The 23,739-nt window shown below is 49.5% G+C and overlaps 1 protein-coding gene across 1 annotated transcript in view; it reads left to right on the top strand.

The window, feature by feature from the left end:
• Positions 1–3,620: 3,620 nt before the first annotated feature.
• LOC119406482 (protein crumbs-like) overlaps positions 3,621–23,739 on the top strand; it is a 286,551-nt gene continuing 266,432 nt past the window's right edge. Inside the window, exon 1 of the mRNA XM_037673508.2 lies at positions 3,621–3,981. Coding sequence (XP_037529436.1) covers positions 3,948–3,981 — 34 coding nt within the window. The 5' untranslated portion in view covers positions 3,621–3,947. The remainder of the gene's footprint in view (positions 3,982–23,739) is intronic.

Raw genomic sequence — 23,739 nt, 5'->3', positions numbered from 1 at the left:
CAGTTTCGCTAGATTTATATACACCAACATTGGTATCTTGTGACGTGACTGTGTAACGAACATAAAAACACGAGTTAACATGATACTAATGACACGCATGTCATGTACAGCATGACTTACGTGCCACGCTCATGGAGCGCTGGCGGCAGTTTCGCTAGCTTGATATACACCAAAATTGGTATTGCGCGACGTGACTGTGTAACGAACATAAAAACACGAGTTAACATGATACTAATGACACGCATGTCATGTACAGCATGACTTACGTGCCACGCTCATGGAGCGCTGGCGGCAGTTTCGCTAGCTTGATATACACCAAAATTGGTATTGCGCGACGTGACTGTGTGACGAACATAAAAACACGAGTTAACATGATACTAATGACACGCATGTCATGTACAGCATGACTTACGTGCCACGCTCATGGAGCGCTGGCGGCAGTTTCGCTAGATTTATATACACCAACATTGGTATCTTGTGACGTGACTGTGTAACGAACATAAAAACACGAGTTAACGTGATACTAATGACACGCATGTCATGTACAGCATGACTTACGTGCCACGCTCATGGAGCGCTGGCGGCAGTTTCGCTAGCTTGATATACACCAAAATTGGTATTGCGCGACGTGACTGTGTGACGAACATAAAAACACGAGTTAACATGATACTAATGACACGCATGTCATGTACAGCATGACTTACGTGCCACGCTCATGGAGCGCTGGCGGCAGTTTCGCTAGATTTATATACACCAACATTGGTATCTTGTGACGTGACTGTGTGACGAACATAAAAACACGAGTTAACATGATACTAATGACACGCATGTCATGTACAGCATGACTTACGTGCCACGCTCATGGAGCGCTGGCGGCAGTTTCGCTAGCTTGATATACACCAAAATTGGTATTGCGCGACGTGACTGTGTGACGAACATAAAAACACGAGTTAACATGATACTAATGACACGCATGTCATGTACAGCATGACTTACGTGCCACGCTCATGGAGCGCTGGCGGCAGTTTCGCTAGATTTATATACACCAACATTGGTATCTTGTGACGTGACTGTGTGACGAACATAAAAACACGAGTTAACATGATACTAATGACAAGCATGTCATGTACAGCATGACTTACGTGCCACGCTCATGGAGCGCTGGCGGCAGTTTCGCTAGCTTGATATACACCAAAATTGGTATTGCGCGACGTGACTGTGTGACGAACATAAAAACACGAGTTAACATGATACTAATGACACGCATGTCATGTACAGGATGACTTACGTGCCACGCTCATGGAGCGCTGGCGGCAGTTTCGCTAGATTTATATACACCAACATTGGTATCTTGCGACGTGACTGTATGACGAACATAAAAACTCGAGTTAACATGAAAATCATGACACGCATGTCATGTACAGCATGACTTACGTGCCACGCTCATGGGGCGCTGGCGGCCGTTTCGCTAGATTGATCTACCCCGAAATTGGTATTGCGCGACGTGACTATGTGACGAACATAATAACACGAGTTAACATGAAAATAATGACACGCATGTCATGTACAGCATGACTTACGTGCCACGATCATGGCGCGCTGGCGGCCGTTTCGCTAGCTTGATCTACGCGGGAATTGGTTTTACGCGACGTGACTGTGTGACGAACATAAAAACACGAGTTAACATGACAATCATGACACGCATGTCATGTACAGCATGACTTACGTGCCACGCTCATGGGGTGCTGGCGGCCGTTTCGCTAGCTTGATCTACCCCGAAATTGGTATCTTGCGACGTGACCGTGTGAGGAACATAAATAACACGAGTTAACATGAAAGTCATGACACGTATGTCATGTACAGCATGACTTGCATGCCACGCTCATGGGGCGCTGGCGGCCGTTTCTCTAGTTTGATCGACCCCGAAGTTGGTATTGCGCGACGTTACTGTGTGACGAACATAAAAACACGAGTTAACATGAAAATCAAGACACGCATGTTATGTACAGCATGACTTACGTGCCACGCTCATGGGGTGCTGGCGGCCGTTTCGCTAGCTTGATATACACCAAAATTGGTATCTTGCGACGTGACCGTGTGAGGAACATAAATAACACGAGTTAACATGAAAGTCATGACACGTGTGTCATGTACAGCATGGCTTGCGTGCCACGCTCATGGGGCGCTGGCGGCCGTTTCTCTAGTTTGATCGACCCCGAAGTTAGTGTTGCGCGACGTTACTATGTGACGAACATAAATAATAGGAGTTAACATGAAAACCATGGCACGCATTTTCCTCAACGACATGCAAGACGATGTATGCAGCTCTTTGCTGGCTGCTTCGCGTTACATCGATTGCCACAATGCGTGGGATCTGCCGGCTTTCTTTTTCTTGTGGCAATGTGAGGGGAAAGCTTTTGTACTACGGACCACGCCAAGTACAGCGTTTGATGGCACCTTCGGATTCTTAGAACAGATCCTAAATCAGCATAGCTTGCACGATTAAGGTGTTTACATTTTCTCTCGCTCAGCTCAAATATGTGGGACTGAGGTGGCCTAACTTATGCGCACTTCCTACGTTTTCCCACTAATTGCCATAGAAAGTTCGTAAGTACCCTTTTTACAGTGTGTGCAGCCTCCGTATTGGGAATTTCAACAACGACAAAATGTCATAAGTTTATATTGAGAACTGGCTGCGTAGGCGCTGAAAAAATAAAAAAAAATATTGTCTGAAGAAATAGTCGACCAAGCATTGCACTGAGTCACCGAGAGAGGGCGGTAGGTGAAATCTGTGCTCCTACAATGATGTTTCAAACTCCGGGAAGTTAGTAAATATAAGAGCAAGCAGAGAGACAAGTGTATGTACAAATAAACCGAGAGTACGAAAAGGTGTACAATTACTGCGGTTCTGAAGGCCTCTCGCAGGTAATAGTAACTTATTTGTTGCTATTGTCTCGCGGTCAGGCCAACTGCTATTTTATATATATATATATATATAGCCTTTATAAAGGAGCTAGTGCTCCGGAAACCAAATCCCGCACCACCGAATGCGTGAGACCGAGCTACACGGACGTGACGGAGGGCAGGAGCGCACGCATACAAACAAACACTGCACGCGCTTCTTCTGCGCGGCGGCATTAGGACACACTAAGTGCGATTCGCGTAGCGCACGTAACGCCTCGGGCCACTTGTCCGAGTTTGCAAGGATGCCGGCCCGCGCTACGCCTGGGAAATAAAGACAAAACCGGGAGCCCCCCCCCCCCCCCCCCCCTCCGACGAGCGCCGGCGGCTCGTCTTTTCGAGCGCATCGTCAGCACTCCGCTGCCGGCAGGCCACCCCGCGCACTTCGTGACGCGGCCGCAACTTGCATAGGCAGGTCGCTGGTGCGCGCCGTGCAGGTTTCGCCGCGGTTCAACCCACATTCCTGAGCCTTTCCTCCTCACCGGTCACGTGGGGAACCGCTCCTCGCTCGCACCGTGCTAGCAACGCCAAAACGCTGGCAACGCGCACAGCAAAAAAGCCGGCCGGCAAAAGCAAAAAAAAAAAAAAAAACACAGAAGGGCACGCCTGTACCGCCACCTGCCGACGTTGGCGCCACCTCGCTTGGCGAAGAAAACTTTTGGTCGGGCCGGTTGTGTCGGCTGTGCGGGGATCGCGGCGCGGCGAGCGTGGCAGGTGTGGCTGAGCTCGGCGTTCGTTGTGCTGCGAGCGCTGTCGCCTTCCCTTCGCGAGTCGTGGCGTCGGTGTTTCAGTGAGTGGTCGGCCTGTGTGTGCGTTGCCCGTGACCACTCTGCGTTGCCGGGTGATAGACACTCAAACGACCGCGGGAAGCATGCGTTGGACGAGCGGCAGCTTCGTGAGGTGACAGTCAGTCGGCATCGGAGACGCATAGTGCATCGAGGAGGCTGTGTTATAATGACCACGCGCGCTGCACTGCGACCACCACAATGAACAGATTCTCCATCCGGATTTTCGGCGCAGGTAAGGCGACCCTGCTAGTTCTGTGTCAGTGTTTCGTGCCTCGTTCGCACGGCGGGATGTTGACAGCTCTTGTGGGGGAGACTGGGTGTCGCCTTCCGTGGCGGACCCCCAGTCTCCGCCACCCCCGGATTCTGTGTCCCTTGTGAGAACCGTGGTGCCGGTCCCTATAAAAAGCGCCGATCGGCGCCCGCCTTGACCGACTCGTGGGCTCGCCGCTGGCGCCCGGAGGGAAAATGAAGCCGATGTCGTCGACAAACTTGCTCGGCACTGAGCCTCTTTTTTGCTGTGCAGTCGGTGGTTCCGCGTACGTCGTCGCCCACTTGCTTGGTATTCATGATATTCCAACGCGATCTCGCACGTCCTTGCGTTTGCCTTGTGGGCAGCGTGTGCTAGAAGAGTCCCAGGAGTGCTGGCGTCGTGTTTGCATCTCTTTTTTCACCTCTTAAACATCGATGGTCGAGCAGCAGCATACCTTGTGGGCCGCGCTGTCTCTTGGCCTCAATAGCTGGCTCGAGCTGCAGCGACGGCGGCCTACTAGGAAGCGGTGCTGCTGTTCGAGCGAGGCCAACCTGTGTGGCCTCACCTCTCGCGTTTCGCCGTCGTTTGAACCGCGCTGCCGGTTCGCGTCAGATGGCAGCGACCGGCTACATTGCGTCGTTGTCTGTTGTGGATCACCTGACAGAGACACGACCCCTAGGCTGCGGTAATGACGATGTTTCGGCTCCGCTTGGTTTTGGGAGGGGCCCGCTGGAGGCATGCGCTGCCGTGGAACGTCGATATCTGATGCCGCGTGTGTTCGGTAATTAACGTTACCGGGCTTCTAAATATAATCCCGGCCTCTTCTCCATGCACCCAGCGAGCGTGCGCTGCAGCAGTTTGGTTCGTTTTCGAGGCGCGTGCGTAACCCGCATCTAGCTACGAGCTCATCTAAACTACCCTAATGAACCCTGCGTGGCTTTGCTTGTTTCATATGAACGATTACCGATAACGAGTTTGAAGACTTATCTTGAGGGAGTGTCTTTTCACCCCGTGCTATCCTCCTCCTGCAAGCGCTTTTGAATTCGGTGAATCGATGCTGAACTACCTCTATCAGTAACTGCGCTAGGATTATCGGGAGCCGTTGCAAGAGGCACTTTTCCTGCTAACTATTCTCGAAGTTACTCGTGTAAGTTTTGGGGTTGTAAGGAGCTTTCCATCGCGAGAGCAGATTGGTCAGCGATTGTGATGCCTGTCGTAAGTTCTGTTCATTACGCCTTGTCGACGGAAACTCATCAGAAGGTCGTACGAGAAAGCTTTAGTAACAAGGAAACAACAAAATTAATACTAAAAGCGTCTTCTTTGCTCAGTATTTTGGTCGCATCTACCTCCGTTCCGAGTCGCCGGCACTCCGTCCCAGTTGGGGAAAGGGTTTCCTCCTCGCGGTTTTCGGACCCCACTTCCGAACTCCAGGGCTTCTTCTCGCGTTTTTGCTGAGTACGGTCTTGCTTCTTTTCGTTACTTTTGTATTTTTCTGCAAGGCCTGTTTGAAAAGTTCGTGCCGTTAAAAGCAGTCATTCCGCTAACGTCCAGATACATCGGTACGGCCACCTTTTAAAGGGACACTAAAGAGCAAAACGATTTTTCTCATATTAGTAAAGTACTCTTTCACGATACCATAAACACCACGCTTGCTGCGAGAAGACGCTTAGTAAGCGAGAAAACGCGCAAAAACAAAATGTGGGTGGCGACACCACCTTGACGTTTCCGCACCATTCGCCGTGACGTCACATGTTTTGACGGCACCTGCTGGGACTACGTAGTTCCTAATCGGTAAAAATGAAGTACATTTCCTCTGAGGGGGCCATAGACTTAACATACCAAGTTTGGGGTAATTTTGCTGAGCGAATGGCGCCAAATATACGATAAGTACACATTGAAGTCCGTGACGTCACGCGGGGAGATTTCGGCGCGAAATTTAAAAATGATACTTTCAACTTGATTTTCTCCTTTATTAATAAACCAATGAAAGCGAAATTAACGGCATTAGAGTTCCCAGAGCACAATTCATCGACCTAAACCGATTCATTGTTTCTCTTTAGTGTCCCTTTAAGGCAGGGGTGATGCGGTCCTGTCTTGCCGTTCGTTTATACCAGTGTGTCATCGAGCCGCAAGCAAAGGACCGCTGTTCACGCCATTTATCCGCGTGCCCTTAGAAGCCCGAAGTGCACTGCACACGATGCAGGTATACTAAAGGCACGTTCGTGTTTCTATGCCAACTTGGGGGTAATCGCGCTTTCTTAACGTACGGGAACAGACTGAATGCACCACAAACACAGAGCGCAGTCTAACGACTCTGCGTTTGTGGTGTATTCAGTCCGTTGCTGTACGTTAAGAAAGCGCGATTACCCCCAAGACGTGCGACCAACTAGCCCCTATAGCTGCTCTATGCCCACTGCCACACCTTTTCGCGTTTAGGTAATTACCTTATCCACGCTGAAAATTCCTCGGAAGCGGCGCAGGCTGTTGACGATGCCGGGGTTTCACCGGTGGCGCATGGGCCACGCTTTTAGCGGGTACGAGTTTTCGATCGGTAGTGCCGGTGCGCAGCCGCTCTTTGCTGCCAATCGTGTAAAATGTAGTCGCGGGCGAGCAGCCTGCAAGCGGTGGTCTTCGATCGAGTGATTGTCCCCTTTCATACGTATAATCACCCAATCTGGCAATAGAACGCGATCACCCGTGTTACGAAAATAATCGCGAAAAGCAGAAAGAACATGGCGTGTTCCGATTCTGTTCCGTCTATTGTCAGCCATGCGTTTCCACTGCCGGCGCTGGGTATTGTTCGTGATGTATCCTATACGGGGGGAGAGGAAAAGGAAGGAAGGAAGAAAAATCATTCGTCGGATGAATTTTTTATGAGTTGGCCGAAAGAGCGCGGTCACGATGCATAGCCAAGCAGCGATTAGCGTATTCGACGCGAAGCTTTATCGGTGACCGACTCGTGAGTGTTGCATGCTCTGTTTGGGACGCGAATGTGCTGTTCTGTTATTCTTATATACTGTCGTATTGGGCATGTGCTTTTTCGTGGCGTTTACCCATCTAGCCGCCCCCCCCCCCCCCCCACCACCCCCGCCCCTTCCAGTCGCGTCGGAACTACTAGACAGAGCCGGTGCCTGCTTTGCCGTATCGTGCGTATTCGCCCAGCTGGAATCCGTCGCGGTGATGTTCGATAGTATCAGGACGTTGCGGAATATCGCTAATATTTGATGCGCTTCCCTGCTTCCGGTTCGCGTGCCTGCCAATTTGGCTACGTCTCACTTTCTCCTTTTTCCACATAACCTTCTGATTTACTTATTCCTTTTTTTTTTTCTTCTTCTTTAACGACGCCTGAATGTGTATATATAGCGGCGCCACAGCCCCATATCGCGGTTCAAATTGATCAGCACGTTCTGTGGTTCATTTGAACTTTGATGAATGGCATTTCGCCGACACCTTTGTCGTCAGTTCCTGTTCACTTGCTTGAAACACGCGACAGCGCAAGAACGCAGCGGTACTGCACTTTCGCGATTACACGGCGCATCAGGAGCATTGGATTCTGAAGCCGGAATAACAACGGAAATAAGCATATCCCAAGTACTTGCAGCAAAGCACTGGACTAGGGTGCACCTAGCACACTTGGCGCTAACCTTCAAATACTGACAATAATTGTGGGCTCAGTGCACACATAGTCTTCGTTCGGACACAGCTCTGGGCATAGTATGATAATGCTATTCCGGGAATGCCGGACTTCCATTCATTGCGCAGAATTAATTCGAGTCGAAAACGTGCGTTTTGTCTCAGTCATCGATATATAAGACTGTTTCATTGAAACGCTCGTAGCACAATGGTGAGGTGTACTGTGGAGATATTGAAAAGCTCTTGTTATTCGACGAGCGTTCGATCGATTAGGGGCCGGTGACGAGCTCGTCATCCACCGGCGAATTCTTTGTGCGAGGCGAGCAGCCGACGCGTGGTAATCTCAAAGCGATTTGTTTATGCATTCAACGCTATATGGACCGAGAGCCTTGATGAACCGGGATATCGCTTAGTCAGCGGCGCGCCTGATTTCTCGGCACTGACGGGCGGACGGTTTACGTGTCGTGACTCAGACGCATGCGGCATTTTCTTTGTCTTACGCGTGAGCGAGCAGCCTGCGGAACGGCACGCGTGCTCGAATGATCAAAGCTCATCGGTTTAGCAGCTGCATGCACGATTACTCCAGACATCGTAAGCACGTATACCTGCGAGTTCAGTGCCTTCTGCGTTAACATTCTATTGTTTCAGTGTCGCACTTTATTTTGTCGAATCCTTAAGCGTCGCTTTCCAGAAAATTTCACAGCTGCGGTTACCTTTTATTTTTCCAAGTCGCGTTCGAATATTCAGAATGTCTGATATGAATCAGTGGCCATGATGCTCGTGCAGCGGAGCGCGATGTCACGGGTTCGATTCCCAGCCGCCTTCTGATTTGGGCGGAATGCGAGAACGCGCGTGCAGTTGGATTTACGCGTGCATTAAATAACCTCACGTTAGCTAAATTAAAGCCGCAGCACTCCACTGTGTGCCGTCTCTAATAACCCGTTGAGCTGTTGAGACTTTAGAGAGAAAAAATTGGGCAGATCCGACGCCTTGTGGGAGCCGGTTTTATGCGAAGCAATCAGCGAGTAGTTGTCTATACTGAATTGTTTGCTTTGAGCCAAGCGTTACGAGATGGATCGACGTGTTTTCGTAAGCGTAGAAGTTGTGCGCGCAGCGTGGCTTTACCAGGAACGTCGACTACACTGGCGTTTCAAGGGTAACTTATGGTCTGACGTCAGCACTCGCACTAGAGCACAGACGTCAGCATTATCGAAATGAAGTGCACTTTACGGTGCGATGATGTGGAGCCAACGCTGAAACCACAATAGACGTTAACCTGCCGCCTGTATCAGTAATGTGTATATTGCTTTCTTACACAATTAAATAGCCAGCACCGCAAACACAATTGACGCTGCACCGACACTGCCTGCCTATTTTTCCAAAGCAGTTTCAAGACGTGGCGCACGTGGCTCTGTGGTAAGACACCTGGCTGCCACGCAGAATGCTTGGGTTCGATTCCCGCTGGGATCCTGATTTTTATTCTTTGCTGTTGTCGGGGGTCAATGCTGCCGGCGTCGGTGCATCTTAACGCTCTCGCATTTTTAAATTACCAATGTCTGTTCTCGCCGTTCCTGGGTAGATATAAACTGTCAATCACCTGTGGCGCATACCCGCATACTGCGGGCCGTGGTATACGGGTACGTGCCACACGTGTCTGGAGGAAAGGGTTTGACTACGTACGCGACAGGATTTTCACATTATTCATGTCATGACCAGACAGTGATATTCGTCAAACCCTCTTAACCTCCCATGGCAATTTTGGTCTACGCCAACTTAAGGAGGCGATCACGAGAGCGCCCAGACGTAGGCGGCTAGATAGATAGACAGAGAGATAGATAGAGAGATAGATAGATAGATAGATAGACAGACAGACAGACAGACAGACAGACAGATAGATAGATAGATAGATAGATAGATAGATAGATAGATATAGATAGAGATAGATAGATAGATAGATAGATGAGGAACGCTACGGCGTTCCTCATAATCGTAAAGTGGTTTTTGCATTTAAAGGGGTCCTGCGACACAAATTAAGCATGTCGTTTTCAACGCTTGTTCTGGTACTGTGTAATGCGCCGACATCGTTGCGCAAGTGGCGTCGCAGAAAACGAAGCCGTTATAATTTTATTTCACCGGATAAACTACCTTGATTTCGGACTACAGCGACACACATCGGCTATTTCTGTTGTGGGCAGTGACGTTTTGTCCTGGTGGCAGTGACGACAAAGGCCGTGCGTTTTCATCGGCTTGACGCGACAAGTACCGCGCAATATTCATATTGTGTTAGCTAGGCCGCATAACTGAGCCATAAAAAGATTAAAACCCCTTTTAGGGGCGAAGTATGCACTTAAAGGGCCCCTGACAGCCGATTTCTTGTTTGTGACATTTATGTTGTAATAAGTAGGTCTATGTCTTGTAATCACGGAATGACACCGTAAATCCTCCAACGTGATGTCTAAATAATCCTAGCAGCGTTAATTGTGGTCATTTTTAGTGTAGGTTCAAAACGCGCGCCGAAAGAGGATAAGAAACTAGCGCCGCGCCGCGGCAGTCGCGCCTCGGGGCACGCGTGATGACGTGCGCTCAGTATTGGGTGACGTCAGCCACGCGCTTGTTGAACTGCCAGTTGGAGAACACACACACGGAGAGCTCACGCTGCCTGCCGACACGTACCGAAGAAGGAGAAGGTGGGAAAGCAAACATGCTTCGCAATATACCACAGTGCATGCACCGCGCATATTTCTGTCTGTGACGTCGACAACACTTGCTTTACCTCTGAGCCATAAACGTCACAAGGGGCCTACGTCTACGTCATACTAGTGGTTATGTTGATAGGAGTTCAAAATTCGGATGAGCACTCAGGCTTACTTTAAAACCAAATTAAAATATCTTAAAGGCAACGCTCGTCACTCATAATCGGTCAGAAGTGTCCCCGCATGCAGGACTATCAAACAACACAAGCATCTCGAGTTTAATTCGGTGTCAGGGGTCCTTTAAGGCCGAGACTTGCCCGTCCGTTTGGCGTCCGTGCGCATGGCACAGCACCGTGCAAAATCGAAACATCAGGTTTAACGATAGACTAATGTCACTCATAATTGTGACAGAACGATATAAAACGCGTATACAAGCACAAGCCCTTTTTACTAGTCGGCGACTTCAACGTACACATTATGGACCCTTAGGACCTAGCTTTGTCGTCGACTGTCACTGTCCACTGTCACGGTATATAGAAAACCGTTGCTATAGTCGAAACATATAGTGTGTATGTGAATAAAGAAGTGTACAATAGACGAACATCAATCATAATTGTGATAGAACAATATAAAACACGTACAAGCACACACCCTTTATACTAGTCGGCGACTTCTAATAATATCTGGGGTTTAACGTCCCAAAACCACAATATGATTATGAGAGACGCCGTAGTGGAGGGCTCCGGAAATTTTGGCCACCTGGGGTTCTTTAACGTGCACCTAAATCTAAGTACACGGGCCTCAAACATTTTCGCCTCCATCGAAAATGCAGCCGCCGCGGCCGGGATTCGATCCCGCGACCTTCGGGTCAGCAGCCGAGCGCCATAACCACTAGACCACCGTGGCGGGGCTAGTCGGCGACTTCAACGTAGACATTATGGACCTTAGGACCTAGCTTTGTCGTCGACTCGTTATGTCGCTTTATGTCCCTCAATTTACATTATATGGGGCAACGCTAAGGTAACGTACGGTTACTCACCCATACGATACCCGGAGCTTCGCCCACTCGTCATGATTCACTTCGTGGAGATGCGTGGATTTTTTTTTAATGCTTTCTCAGAAACAAATCACTTCTCTTTCTAAGTGATGTATTTTCAAAACAACGGACACGACGTTCGGTACGCTGTGGAACTGATGGGAATGGTAATCAAACGGTACTCTTCCGCGTTTTGCTTTTTGCGGCATCGGGCGATATCGGCCACACCGGCAGCTGCGAAAAAAGCAACGCTCAGTTCGGCACAACGCTGTCAACGAAAAAAGAAAAATTCTAAACGCTTACCAACCGATGCCTTCCGCGTCATCGGGCGGTAGCGTTTCGTCCGGGCCCTAGAAGCCGTCCTCGCGTTGCGCGGGGCTCAGCGACGCGCTTCCAATTTACAGTGTCGCGTCCTGATACGGCACTACATGCAGGACATTGCTACGTCTCAAGAGCTCGCGCTCAAGGTTTGTTAGATCACCCAGGCTCATCGTGTGCACTACACGACAAACCGTGGGACCGTCTGCTAGGCGACGCACGTGGTTCGTCGTAGCCATGGTTGCAACGCCGTCAAAAAGAGCGGTGGCAAGGCACTGTGTGAAGGCCACCATGAAGCGAGACTTCCGGTATGGAATCGGCCTTTGACGTCAGCGGGAGAGTGAAGCGCGAAAGGGAACGTTTCTTGTCGTCGTCTGCTCGAGTTTTGAACTTTGAAGACGAATAACATCAGTTTTGGTGCACCAATTTTCGTAATTCTTTTTGCAATCGTTTTGCCACTCATTACTACACGCATTGCAGCGCTAAATAAGGCAGTCGCAAAAGCCCCTTTAAGGGCCCCTTTAAAACGCCAGAGATTAATGAGCTGTACTTGCTTCCCTATAAACTGTTCTAATCTCTCGTCGTGAATTATATTCATTGCGGTCTACATTATTTGTCATTCTTAGAATTCGCTTAGGTAACATTGAAAGCTCTACCTTTATCGAAAGCCATACATCTCGGGGTTAGCTTGCCTGCGTCTGTTAAGACATAGCGGCCTACCCGCACAGTGCTTATCGTTTCCTGTCAGCGAAGAAGCTGATAAGGCTGCTATATAAACGCCCCTTTACAGTAATGATGGTAGTGAACGGCTTCCCCGAAAAAACTGGAATGTTGGTGTTGACTATCTTGCAGTGTCGTGTATGCCAACGCACGTACTCCGAGAAACCATTCGCACGCAGCCGTCACGACTAACTCGCTCGCTCTGCGATCTGGTGCGAAGTGACACTACGAGCCATTTCTTCCATCTTGCCATGACTTGATGGAATGGACAAAACGAGGAGAAAGGCTATTACCGAAGGAAATACCTCCTTTTACGCTCGTAAAGGCGTTAGTATGTTTAGCGCACCGGAACAATTATGCAGGCCCGACGAACCGAATAGTCGCAAGAGCTCGAACGCATCCTGTAATCGGCCGACCTCATTTCACCGATGTGACATTTCCTTTCCTTCTGTTCTCTGTAACGCATGCCAATGTAGCGTGGCTGATTTTCCGTGCAATACCTCCCTTTAAAAGAAACTCTATCAGCTTGCTGCGTATCGCGACAACCTGGACCTTGGAAGCATTTATTTCTTTTTCTTTTGCGCAGAGGTCTGTCATTCGGTCGGTGAATACTGAGCGAACTGCCCGGTTATACGGCCTTATAGTTTTAAAAAAAGCCCGAACTGCGCCTCCGATATTGTTGTAGTTTCTCGATTCACGCTGCATGTCGTGTATCTTTCGTTAATCGACGCGCAGCCGCGAGAGGGCAAGTCCTGTGGTGACTCACCCTTCTCTCTCTCCAAGTTTGGCGCTCCGCTCGTGCGAGGCGAAGAAAGTGGAGCAGGGAGGCGTATTATCGAAACCGGCGCTGGAAGAGCCGGCCGGTTCAGGCCCCGCGCCTGGGCGTGCTGGGAAACCTAATAGCGCTCTCCTTTCTTTCGGCCACTGCACGTGCGACAGAAGCGGGTGGGCCACTTGCTCGGGACGGCTGCCTCCTCTCTCCCCTTAATGGCCGAGGTTTAGTCGGATCAGCTCCGATGAAGCGACGAGGAGGAACGAAACGGAATGCTCTTACGACAAAGAAAAATACACAACACAGTCGGCGTTACAAGTTGTATCGATTACTAAGCACGCCGGTGTACTTAGATTTGGGTGCACATTAAAGAACCTCACGTGGTCAAAGTTAATCCGGTTTCCCTGACTACGGCGTGCCTCAATCATGTGGTGCGTAAAAACCCAGAAATTATTATTAAGCGAGGTAGTTCACTGCATGTATGTGTCATTGCGTTGTGACGCTGGGGTGATATCATGCTATATTTTTTTTTTTGTTTTGGAGTGTGCACTTCGTCACTGGCTCCCATTCCGCACATAACTCCAAGCGCCGAAGCAGGACGCAAGCTCGCTGACTTTGCCTTCTTTTTTTTTCCTTGTTACTCCCCCCTTTCCTCTGCATGAGCATATGGGGTATCAAACGGGTCACATGCTTGGTAAACCGGACGCTGATAGAAGCAAGGTTTCCATTAACATTCGGCTAACCTCGTCTCATTAGCAACAAGATGGGCGCTTTCGGCAACTTCGTACGGTGCATGATTTGGTACGGCTTGCGTACACGATAAAACGAAAACAGAGAAGGCCGAAAGTGGGACAAACGTAGCGGTGTTCGCGTCTTTTGCCCTCGTTCGTTGGGCGCTGCGTGTATACATCGAATCGCTGGTGCGACAACTGTACGTCGCGCCATCGCTTTTCGCTCAACGAGGTCCCTGTCGGGCAACATTGATACGCAACCTTCGAAGAGCAGCAGCGTGGCTTTCGAGCCATCGTTGCATACGTCGTGCTTTCAGCGTCACAGCGCGCCGGTTCACGACGCGAGAGTCCGCGTATGTGTTATGTACTGCATAGCGTGACGTCTCGTCGCTGGATGTGTTGGCGGTTGTGTGCCAGAAGAGGACGTTGTCGATGTCGAGGACGGGACCATTGCTTTCGCCTGGCTTCCATCCATCTTGCGTTTGTTTCTATTGGGAGGTAACGCCTTTTTTTTCTTTTTTTTTTCCTGTCCGCATGGAAATGCGCCGCAGTGATTAGAGGAACGTATAAGGCACGCGCTTGTACGGCCATTGATCGCGTTGCCAGGATGTGCAATGTGCATAACCCTGTTTACGTCGGCTGAAGCTAGAGTTAGCGGCAGAGTTATATCACCGCTGCGTCACCGAGCCATTTTTCGTTTCTGTAAAGCGAGAAATACTTAAAAAAAGAATGAGGAAATGCTCGTCGTGAAACGTAGGTCATTCGTTTATACGCTTTACAGGTACCATTTAAATACTCGAGTTCGTTTACTGTTGCGGTGCGTTTTGCGTATGTTCAGCATCTTTCACGCATTGTGTACGTCGCTTCATTCGTCATATGTACGCTCGTATCGCGCGCCCCCGGAGAATTGCCTCGTACTCATCAAACGAGCCACCTCTCGTGGGCCTCGAGCGATGCTTTCCACCCGTTTGCGATCGTAAGTTGCCCTTTTCTATCGTGATCTGGTGATTTCGCCCTCTCCGGCTCAGGGCCGCCTATACAGCGCCGCGAGCGTTGTCTCCTCACTGCTGAGGTGTTAGCAACGAGCGCATTCAAGCGCCTGCGGCCAACGACAGATTCGTTCCACGCAACGTTCGCTGGCGATAGGTCTCTCGAACTTCACCTTGCGCCTGCCCAATGACCGAGCGTGTTTCCGTCTCTCTCTCTTCAGAAGGGCTCATCGCTGCTTACCTAATCTGCGAATCGGCAAGTCCCTGTTCTGGACCTTGTGGTTTGCTGTCACCACTCCATATTACAGTTAACATTGGTCGTGTAAGTACGTCTAATCCTTTCGTGTGGTATGACAAGTTTCCTACAGGTTTTTTTGCTTTTTTTGCGCTTGCATCAGATGGCCCACGAGCACCGCCGATGTGCCAAAGTAGTGAACTTGCCGAGTGATTGATGGTAGCGCGAAGGGACAAATGCGACTAACGAACGCAGGACCAGTGCTTTAAGCTGACAGATTCAGCAGAAAGTGATGCCAGCAACAACGAAGAGTCTTAGTGAAACGGGTTGTTGGTGCATACTGAGTGATGAAATACAAAAAGACGCGTACCATCGAGGAAGAATTTAAGACAGAACACAAAAGGGCGTCACTCCCGACTAACTTTATTCTCAGAACACCAGCGACATATATGTAGTGGTATAGCACATCGCCTCACATGCTCGTCAAAATACACGCGATAAGAATGACAAAAACGACTCAATCAAGAAAATATTCGAAGAAACTAAATTCACCACCAGAACACATGTGTCACACATATCCCTTCTTTTTAATGTCGTATGCTTCCGTGATCCCACGCGCTAGGGTATTATTACACTTCCAAAGAACGGATGCACTGGAAAACTTAGGCCCACACTTGCACGGAAAGTTCATGCTCCCTAATTCGGTCGTTTATGCACCGGCCTGTTTGGCCGATGTAAACCCTACCGCAACTAAGCGGGATCTCGTACACCACGCCAACCGAGCAGGCGGCAAACGGCCTTGCGTGCGTCGCGGGGAGGGCCTCGGTGCAGTAGAAATTCGTGGGCACAGGCACTTCAGAGATCACAAAAGGCACCTGTTAAGGTTGTGAGCAACCTTGTGCACGTATGGCGTAACCATGGGCCTTTTCCCATCTGTGAAGTATTGAAATTAATGCCTGCGTTATTCAATTACAGAAAAAAAAAAGCTCAATGGTCTAAAAAAAAAAAAAGGCACACAAACATTTGTTTATTTAACATAAACTTTCTGCTTCATTATAGCTGCGAAAGACTTAAACGAAGCCAGAGCACACAATGCATGTAGAGTATGATCTCTGTAATTGATATGGCGCCTAGTAACTACACGGCAGTTGGTTGGCAGTGCAGGCGTATTATACTTCCTGCTTCGTTAATGGGATCTTGGGTTTTACCCCGCTTACTCATAGTTTTACTTTTGTCTATTACGCTTTGTTCGCGTGCTCAGTTTGCCGCTTTCAGGTGATCCAATCCGGCCTTTGGTGCGAAGCCAATACGTGGCTTGTCGAGGGAAGAAGCCCTGTTCGCAGCGAGTTGCAGCCACGCGGCGGACACACTCGGTGCATCGGCGCGCATAACAGAACGCCACAGCCCTGGCATCTCTCGTCTCCAACGCTATCCGAACGGTTGTCATCGTTTGACTTTCAGAAGCGCAGCCTTGGAAGAAGCGGGCTTGTGTGTGTATTTTTGTTTTATTTTTTATCCTTTGCGACGAGACAGGTGTCCTTCGGTGTTAATCTCGCCCGTTGTCATTGGTTCCGCGGAGCTGCATGTTTCTGCGTAAACTGGGTGACCCTAGAGTAATGCGTCCTATGGCGATATTCACTGCTGTATTGGCACGTCCATTGGATATGTATGAGACCCGGCCCACGTTGTAGGCATTGCATCGAGCGGTCTCTGATTGTTTCGATTCAGCAATGTTACACATGTCGGGAGCCTTGTTACCTTCGCGTGTTTTATGCGCAAGACGCAGTACATTTTGCTTTCAGTTTACTGTTCCCATGTGGTAATGCCAAGTGATGGCGAGGTCTGTCGGCCGGCGTTTTTTCTTTTTAGGCACGCCGCTTCCCGCGCCTCCAGCAACAAGAGGCGTGTGCTTGTGTGCCAGCCTTTCTCTCTTCTGCCAAGTTCGTCTGCTTCTTGGCGTCTCTTTTGCTTTTCTGAAAAGCAGAAACCTAAAATTTGGGATCGCGAGACGGTGAGGGGTGCCGGCAAGATGAGCGGCGCCTCCTGCCTCAGGCGCGGAATGCAATGCGGCACGGGGCAGTTGCTGGAGGGCGTTGCTGAGTCATGCTTTCCACGGGCTCCCATTTACTTGACCGTACGGTCTGGGTGCAAAGTGGTTTGCGAAGATCCGCTTGCTCCTTTCCACACAAAGAACGGGAGCGCCGGCTTTTTTGCCCGGTTGGTTGCGGGCGAAACACTGCTGCTGTGCCCGCTTCAGTGGCATGTCCAGAACCGCACGGCAAGAATGCTTACGACGCCACCAGATAGCGAAGTAAAATATGAAACGCGACCTGTTGTGCGCTTCATATTCCAGCACGCTCAGCGCTTTTTAAGCTATCGGGCCCTCACTAACCTGAGCACAGCTTGAGAGTGGGCCTGTAAAGGCTGACGCCACCCGGTCGTGCGCTGCAGTGTAGAATGAGCGCGCTGACGCGTGGTTGCATCGTGTGAACCCTTTTTTTGCAGCGCTTCAGAACACACGCGGCCGGCTCGGTGCCCTGTCTACTCGGTGTCGACAAAGAAGTAACACGTGTTAAGCTTTATCTGTGCTTACATGCATACGAGTGTTCTGGTGCTCCAAGAAGCTTTTCCCTGTCAGTGATCATCTGAGCATCCCCGCGTTGGTTAAGCTAATTCTAACGCAACGGCATTGCGACTGAACCGGTGAAGCGAGCATTGAAGCGGCAAAACCTCGTAGTCGTTGTTTCGTGACAAGGACGGGCACAGAAAATGGCATTTACCTCCTAATGCCTTCAGATTTAATGCCATTCGCGCGGTGCCACACGGACGAACGAAATGGCCTTCGCCCAAATGCCATTCGTCACCGAATGCCATCGCCAGAACTCATTCGACTGAGAAATGCATACTCTCGACGGCACAGCTGACGAAGTGCGGTATACCGAAGTTATATAAAACGACATCCTATTCAGCTGAAAATGAAGTTTTCACGTCTTTTATTTACACTAATTCCTTAAACAAGCGCTTCAAACGCTTTATTCTGGATGCGACAGGCGCCATTTTCTTTTTACGCTGTGAATCTGACTAGCGTGGCTTAGGTTGCTACGGTCGCCGGCAACGTCGTGAAACAAAGCAACGAACTAAAGCTTACGGCAGCGTAATATGCTTGTTTCTACATTTAATTATTCTCGGAGGTATGTGAAGCTTGTAAACGCATGTTTATTTTTTTATTACTACTCAACACTTGCTCACTACAGAAGATGCTGCGATCGACATCATCAAGTCAAATGTCATTCAGTTTGGACGTGTAGCAGCTCCGACGAAAAAAATGTCATTCGGGAACTGAATGCCTTCACTACCGAATGTCAGTTTCTGTTCCCGTGTGGCACGGGTATTATACCCTTGTTACACTGGCACGTTAACCTCAGTTGCGGCAAACCTTAGTTCCATTAAACCGCAGTTGCATCCAGTTAGACGGAAAGCCTAACCGCAGTTATCCCACTAACCGTGGTTGCTCCGAACTAAGGTTGACCACCTCAGTTAAGGAACCTAACTAACAAAATGGCGGCACACAAGTCGGTGGTTGAAGGCAGCGTGGCTCCACTGGAGGCTGAAACGTCTTCCCAAAAGCAAATAAACTGGCCTTTCTCAAGAACAGAAGCGTTGACACGCGATACAGCCCGTCAAAACAAACCACGCACCAAACACGGCGATACCAAACGTATCAAGCGACAGATTGTCTTGGCTTTCGCACCGACCGTAAGTTGACTTCGCCCACAGTTGCGAGACTAGCCCTTATTAAGCCAAACCTTGTCAGAACACTTGATGAAATACGCTCGGGGACTGCAGATGCAAAGAGGAAGGAATTATTTTAACTGAAATACGTTGTATTTGTCAGTATTTTTGATAAAAACCAGCTAAACGTTTATATTTTAATCGCGAAACTTAGTGTCACGTGACCTGCTTCAGCGACCCAAACTAAGGACAACTTTCCGCGTGTAACATGTGCCAACCCCAGTTGGCACTAACTATAGTTTACTCCGGTTAATTGAGGCCCGTCGTAACTGAGGTTAGCGTGCCCGTGTAACTAGGGTATTAGTGGTCGGCATATCGTTAGCGCAAATTCAAACCGCCCGCCTCCGAGAAAGGATGCCGGCCTTTTTCTGCCAGGCAGCCGGCGCTGCGGGGCACAGCCCGGCGAAAAAGCAGCTTGCGCCGTTCTCGAGGTCAAGTTCTAGTTTCCGCGAATCAAACTTAAACGTACAAGTTGCATTTTATTCTGTATTGTAATTCACTGCAATATTGTTTTTCACCTTGAGTATTTCGAGTATTATAGTGATTAGTTGTGCTGAGGACTTTCTATCCTATCGAGCACTATAGTGGCGCAAATCGTGTGCTACAGTACCCTTAATTTCTCGATTACTAAAGCGTTTATGTGCATAGTACCGACGTTTTAGAGGTTCTCAAGCATTGACCTTTCATTCTGACAAAAATGCTGTTTGCCTTTAGTGTCCCTTTAAGTGAACATTTCAGAGTCCTTCCGGAGGCGTACACGGGCGAGGTTCGTGTCACGGTGCAGTGGATGTCATTACACCTTCCTATAACGGTTCGTAATGCCCAGCACGGCAAGCCAGCTGAAAGTGTGACGTCGGCTTGGCACGAAAGCAGTGACTGACTCCCTGCTACTGCGAGGCGTGTGTTCCGATGAGGGGCGGATACATTGCAAAGCTACTTATGTTCTGCGCACATTCTGCCGCCCCACGACCTCGCGCGGTCAAACTTAGCCCGGATCACTTCAATAGGCTTCCAAAGCAACGTCGAGTGGCGCCACTGCTCTTATCGCAAATGGGGGCATCCACGGCCACAACACTGCCACTCCCGCGCTTTCGGAGTGCGCAATGTAGCTGTGTCTGGCAGTGCCGAACGTGTGCTTGGCAAATCCGGCGACAAACCGCCTTCGCGGGCAGCGTCTGTCCCCGGCAACGCATAGCTCAGCCGCGCGAGGGTCGCGCCCAAACTTGAGCTTGGGTTCCCTATACAGCGTGTAGACGCGCGCGTTATATGGAAAGTTTAACTTGGCAGATGTGGTTAATCAATCGTTCGATCAGTAAACACAAGCAACTGACAACAGCGTGACGATTTCGACGCCGTCCAAGTGTCCTCGGTCGATCGCCGAAAGAAAAGGACGAGTGCGTGTCATCCGGTGGGAGGTGACTTCCGGTGGTCGAACCGAGAGCGAGCCTTCGGCGTCTGGCCTCTCCGGTGTGCTCCTTGATCTGTTCGACCGTTGGAAATTGCCGCTGCTGGCGCTTTCTTTTGCACGCGTTCGCTGCTTCATGCATGCCGTTCAGACGGACACGCGGTTTTGGCCTCTTGAAGGGACGCTCAATCGGTTTGGATTGATAAATTGTATTCCGAGAACACTAATGTCGTTACACATACGAATAGAGAGGGGAAAAAAGAAGGTCGGTTTCATTTTTAAATTTCGCGCCGATATCACCGCGTGTAACGTAACGAATTTCAAAGTACATTTTTCGTACGTTGGCGATTTGGCTCTACGAAATTTCCTGAAACTTTGTATGTGAAGTCTCTGACACCCTCGAAGGTCAACGTATTTCATTTCTGCAGAATGGGAACTACGTAGGGCTAGTAGACGCCGTCTATGACGTCACGGCGTTTGGTGCGGGAATTTAAAGGCCTACCGCGTTTTCTCCCATATACCAAGCGTCTTCTCACACGGCAAGCGTGGGGACATTGGAATTCGGAAAGAGTAATTTGCTAATGTGAGGAAATGGTGTTTCTCTTTGACAACTGGTCGATTATAGCTGACATCGTCTGCATCTCAACGCACGTTTAGTGACGCAACACTTTACCTTTCGGCGCAAAGCAAGGTGGCCAGGATAACGCCTCTCGTCGTTGCTCCTTTTGGCTCGTATTCCGCTGATCGACACTGGTGACCAGAATCGCTTGACGTCCTGTCATTCGCACTGTTTGTGTCCTTATGTTTTTCTTTTGCATAATCTTGCCCATCCTGCATGGAGCGCGTGTCCGCAGGATACGTATGACATAAATAAATGCAACGCGAATGATCAACCATATATCCCCGACCGGAACCACTCCAGCGTTTTTCGGGCACTGGTTCTTATTTTGTTTGCGCTGATTTGAGTTTCTCGACGCGGGAGCTTCTGTCGAGTTGTGGACGCGTTGAGAATCGTCTCTTTACCGTCCTCGGCTTGCGACTTGTCCGACGTCATTTTACAGTCTTTATTTCACCTGCGGGGTCGAAATTTGCATCTCAAGTGGGAAGAATCGGGGACGCTGCAGCATCTTTTATACTCGCAACGCGGCCGCATTGCGCGCGTGCAACGCTTTCACGCGGCGGAAACACTTTGGCGACCCGGCTGGCGCGTGTCTGAACCTTCACCGCGCTCTGACCGAACGGGCGCAGCAGTTTCTCCCCGCTCGCGCAGAGTGTTCGAGCCAGCATCCTCCGATTGCGGCCCTTTCAACCTCTCGTCCTTGCTGGAGGCACGGATGGGAGCCGAATGGTCGCCTCCGGCAGGAGGAGTATTTCGCTCGCCTGATGCCGGTCGCTGCTCGGGTCCGCGCAGCGAAAATTGCCCGCTCGCTGCTGCCTCATAATTGCAGCTGTGATCGCGCGCGCGTGAGCGTTCACCTAAGTCTCGCCGACAAGAATTGGCGTGCCGATTTTCTCGAATGCGTCGCCACTGGAGATCCTTCCTTCTTTCTTAACTTGAGCAGCGAATGAGGTGTGGGGGGAGTTCCTTAATTTTGTCCTAAGCAGCTTCAAAAGTGCTGTAGCGACTATAGATGTATAGTTTGCACGCGTGAAGCGCAATGCTGTGCGGGTCTGTGCAGTTTACTCATTTGTGCTCCTCTTACGATCTTGTTTTGAACCACTGGAGCCAATGTCATGACCACATATATTTGACGATTTTGACCAGGTATATATATATATATATATATATATATATATATATATATATATATATATATATATATATATATATATAGTCGTGAACAATACGAGACGACGACGAAGCAGCCAAGAAAGCAAGCCACAGCGGCAGTGGTAGCCACGCGATTTTGGACCCTTGACGTTCCTCGTCGTTCCTTCACGTTTGGGCGTGAATAAAGCACGTGACAAGTATATATATATATATATATATATAAGCATTGTAACACAGCACCCGGCCGTAAAACTTAAGAACAAAATCAGGCACTGTATACACCTTTTCAGACAATCCTCTAAAGCAGGGGTTTCAGACACGCGGCCCGACCCGCAGATGACTTTGTCCCATATAGTTTTTTCTTAATATGTATGTTCATGAGCTACGCATACGTGACTGCTCTCACGCGTTCTTTTTGTGAGGCACCCGATGCGGTCAATGTGAATTTAAACGTCACCGTGGAACGAAAGCTCAATATTTCGGAATCGGCGTCCAGATTTCAGTCAAGATCAGCATCGATGTGTTTGTGGAATCCCCAATTCAGAAATGACACGAGGCAAAGGCCTTCTTCCAAATGGGTTAGCTGACATTTTGTTCAAACTCCCTCGGTACTCGTCTCTTATTCACATTGTCCGCCTTGACCCGCTCTGACCCCCATGTAACCGTAAGTACCCTCATTTTGCCACTTATTTTCATCGCGCCTAATATGGGCGCGAGGACATAACGGTGCGCCGCCATGCGGAGGTGACGTGCAAGGTTGGATTGCTCTGCCAGCCGCTTTCGCGTCTCCTTTTTTTATTATTATTGTTCTACTTCACTTTAAAGAAAACAGTAAAACACTGCTGCGGCTTGGTCACTGACTCTACGAAATGCTAAATAACTGCTCAGAAAAAAAAAAAAAAATGTCACGTTCCTCATAAAGCGTTAGACAACGCCCTGACTGCTGGCGTCGTCTGCTATGGCCACCGATATGCAAACCACGGGGGTCGAGCACGCTTCTTTCGTAAAAGGTAACGAATCATTTTGCGTCGAATTGAAACTAAGCATCAAATGGGCTTTAGCGCATGCTTGCCGCAAAGAAACATATTTCTGCTGCAAAAAATGCGTGCAACCTCATTCACTGTAGGTTTGCATCTAAAAACGGGCTTCGATTGACACGACAAGCATGGGCAAATTCACACTCCTGTTTAGTACACAAAGCCCATTGAAGCACGACATAAGCGGTTTCTCGGCTTTGTGGGAAGAAGCAGTCCAGCATGCTTAGAGCTTCATGATTGCTTCATACCTTTCTCGTATGATTGGAGACAAACGCACGAGAGCCATATGCACCTCATTCACAGGTTTTTTTTCTATCTTCGAAAGTCTGCCCTAAGGCATAATAATTATTGATTTAGAGATACACATACAAATTTGCGTCGTGTATAAAGTCCAGTAATGGGCGGTGCTGAGGTCCACTAATCCAGCGGTTAAGGTCGGGTGGTCGGCGAGGCCTGAGGCCGGTTGCCCGTAAGTGACGACGACGGCTTAATTGTAGACCCGTGCAAGTCCACAATAAGTATGTGACAGTTACATCCTGGATTGGGGCGTCGCAAAATGGGCACGATGTACCATACAGGCCGCGGTACTTTTGCTCCCAAAGGGTGGT

This window comes from Rhipicephalus sanguineus, chromosome 1 (assembly GCF_013339695.2).
Source record: "Rhipicephalus sanguineus isolate Rsan-2018 chromosome 1, BIME_Rsan_1.4, whole genome shotgun sequence".
NCBI lineage: Eukaryota > Metazoa > Arthropoda > Arachnida > Ixodida > Ixodidae > Rhipicephalus > Rhipicephalus sanguineus.
This window is presented reverse-complemented; position numbering and strand designations above follow the sequence as displayed.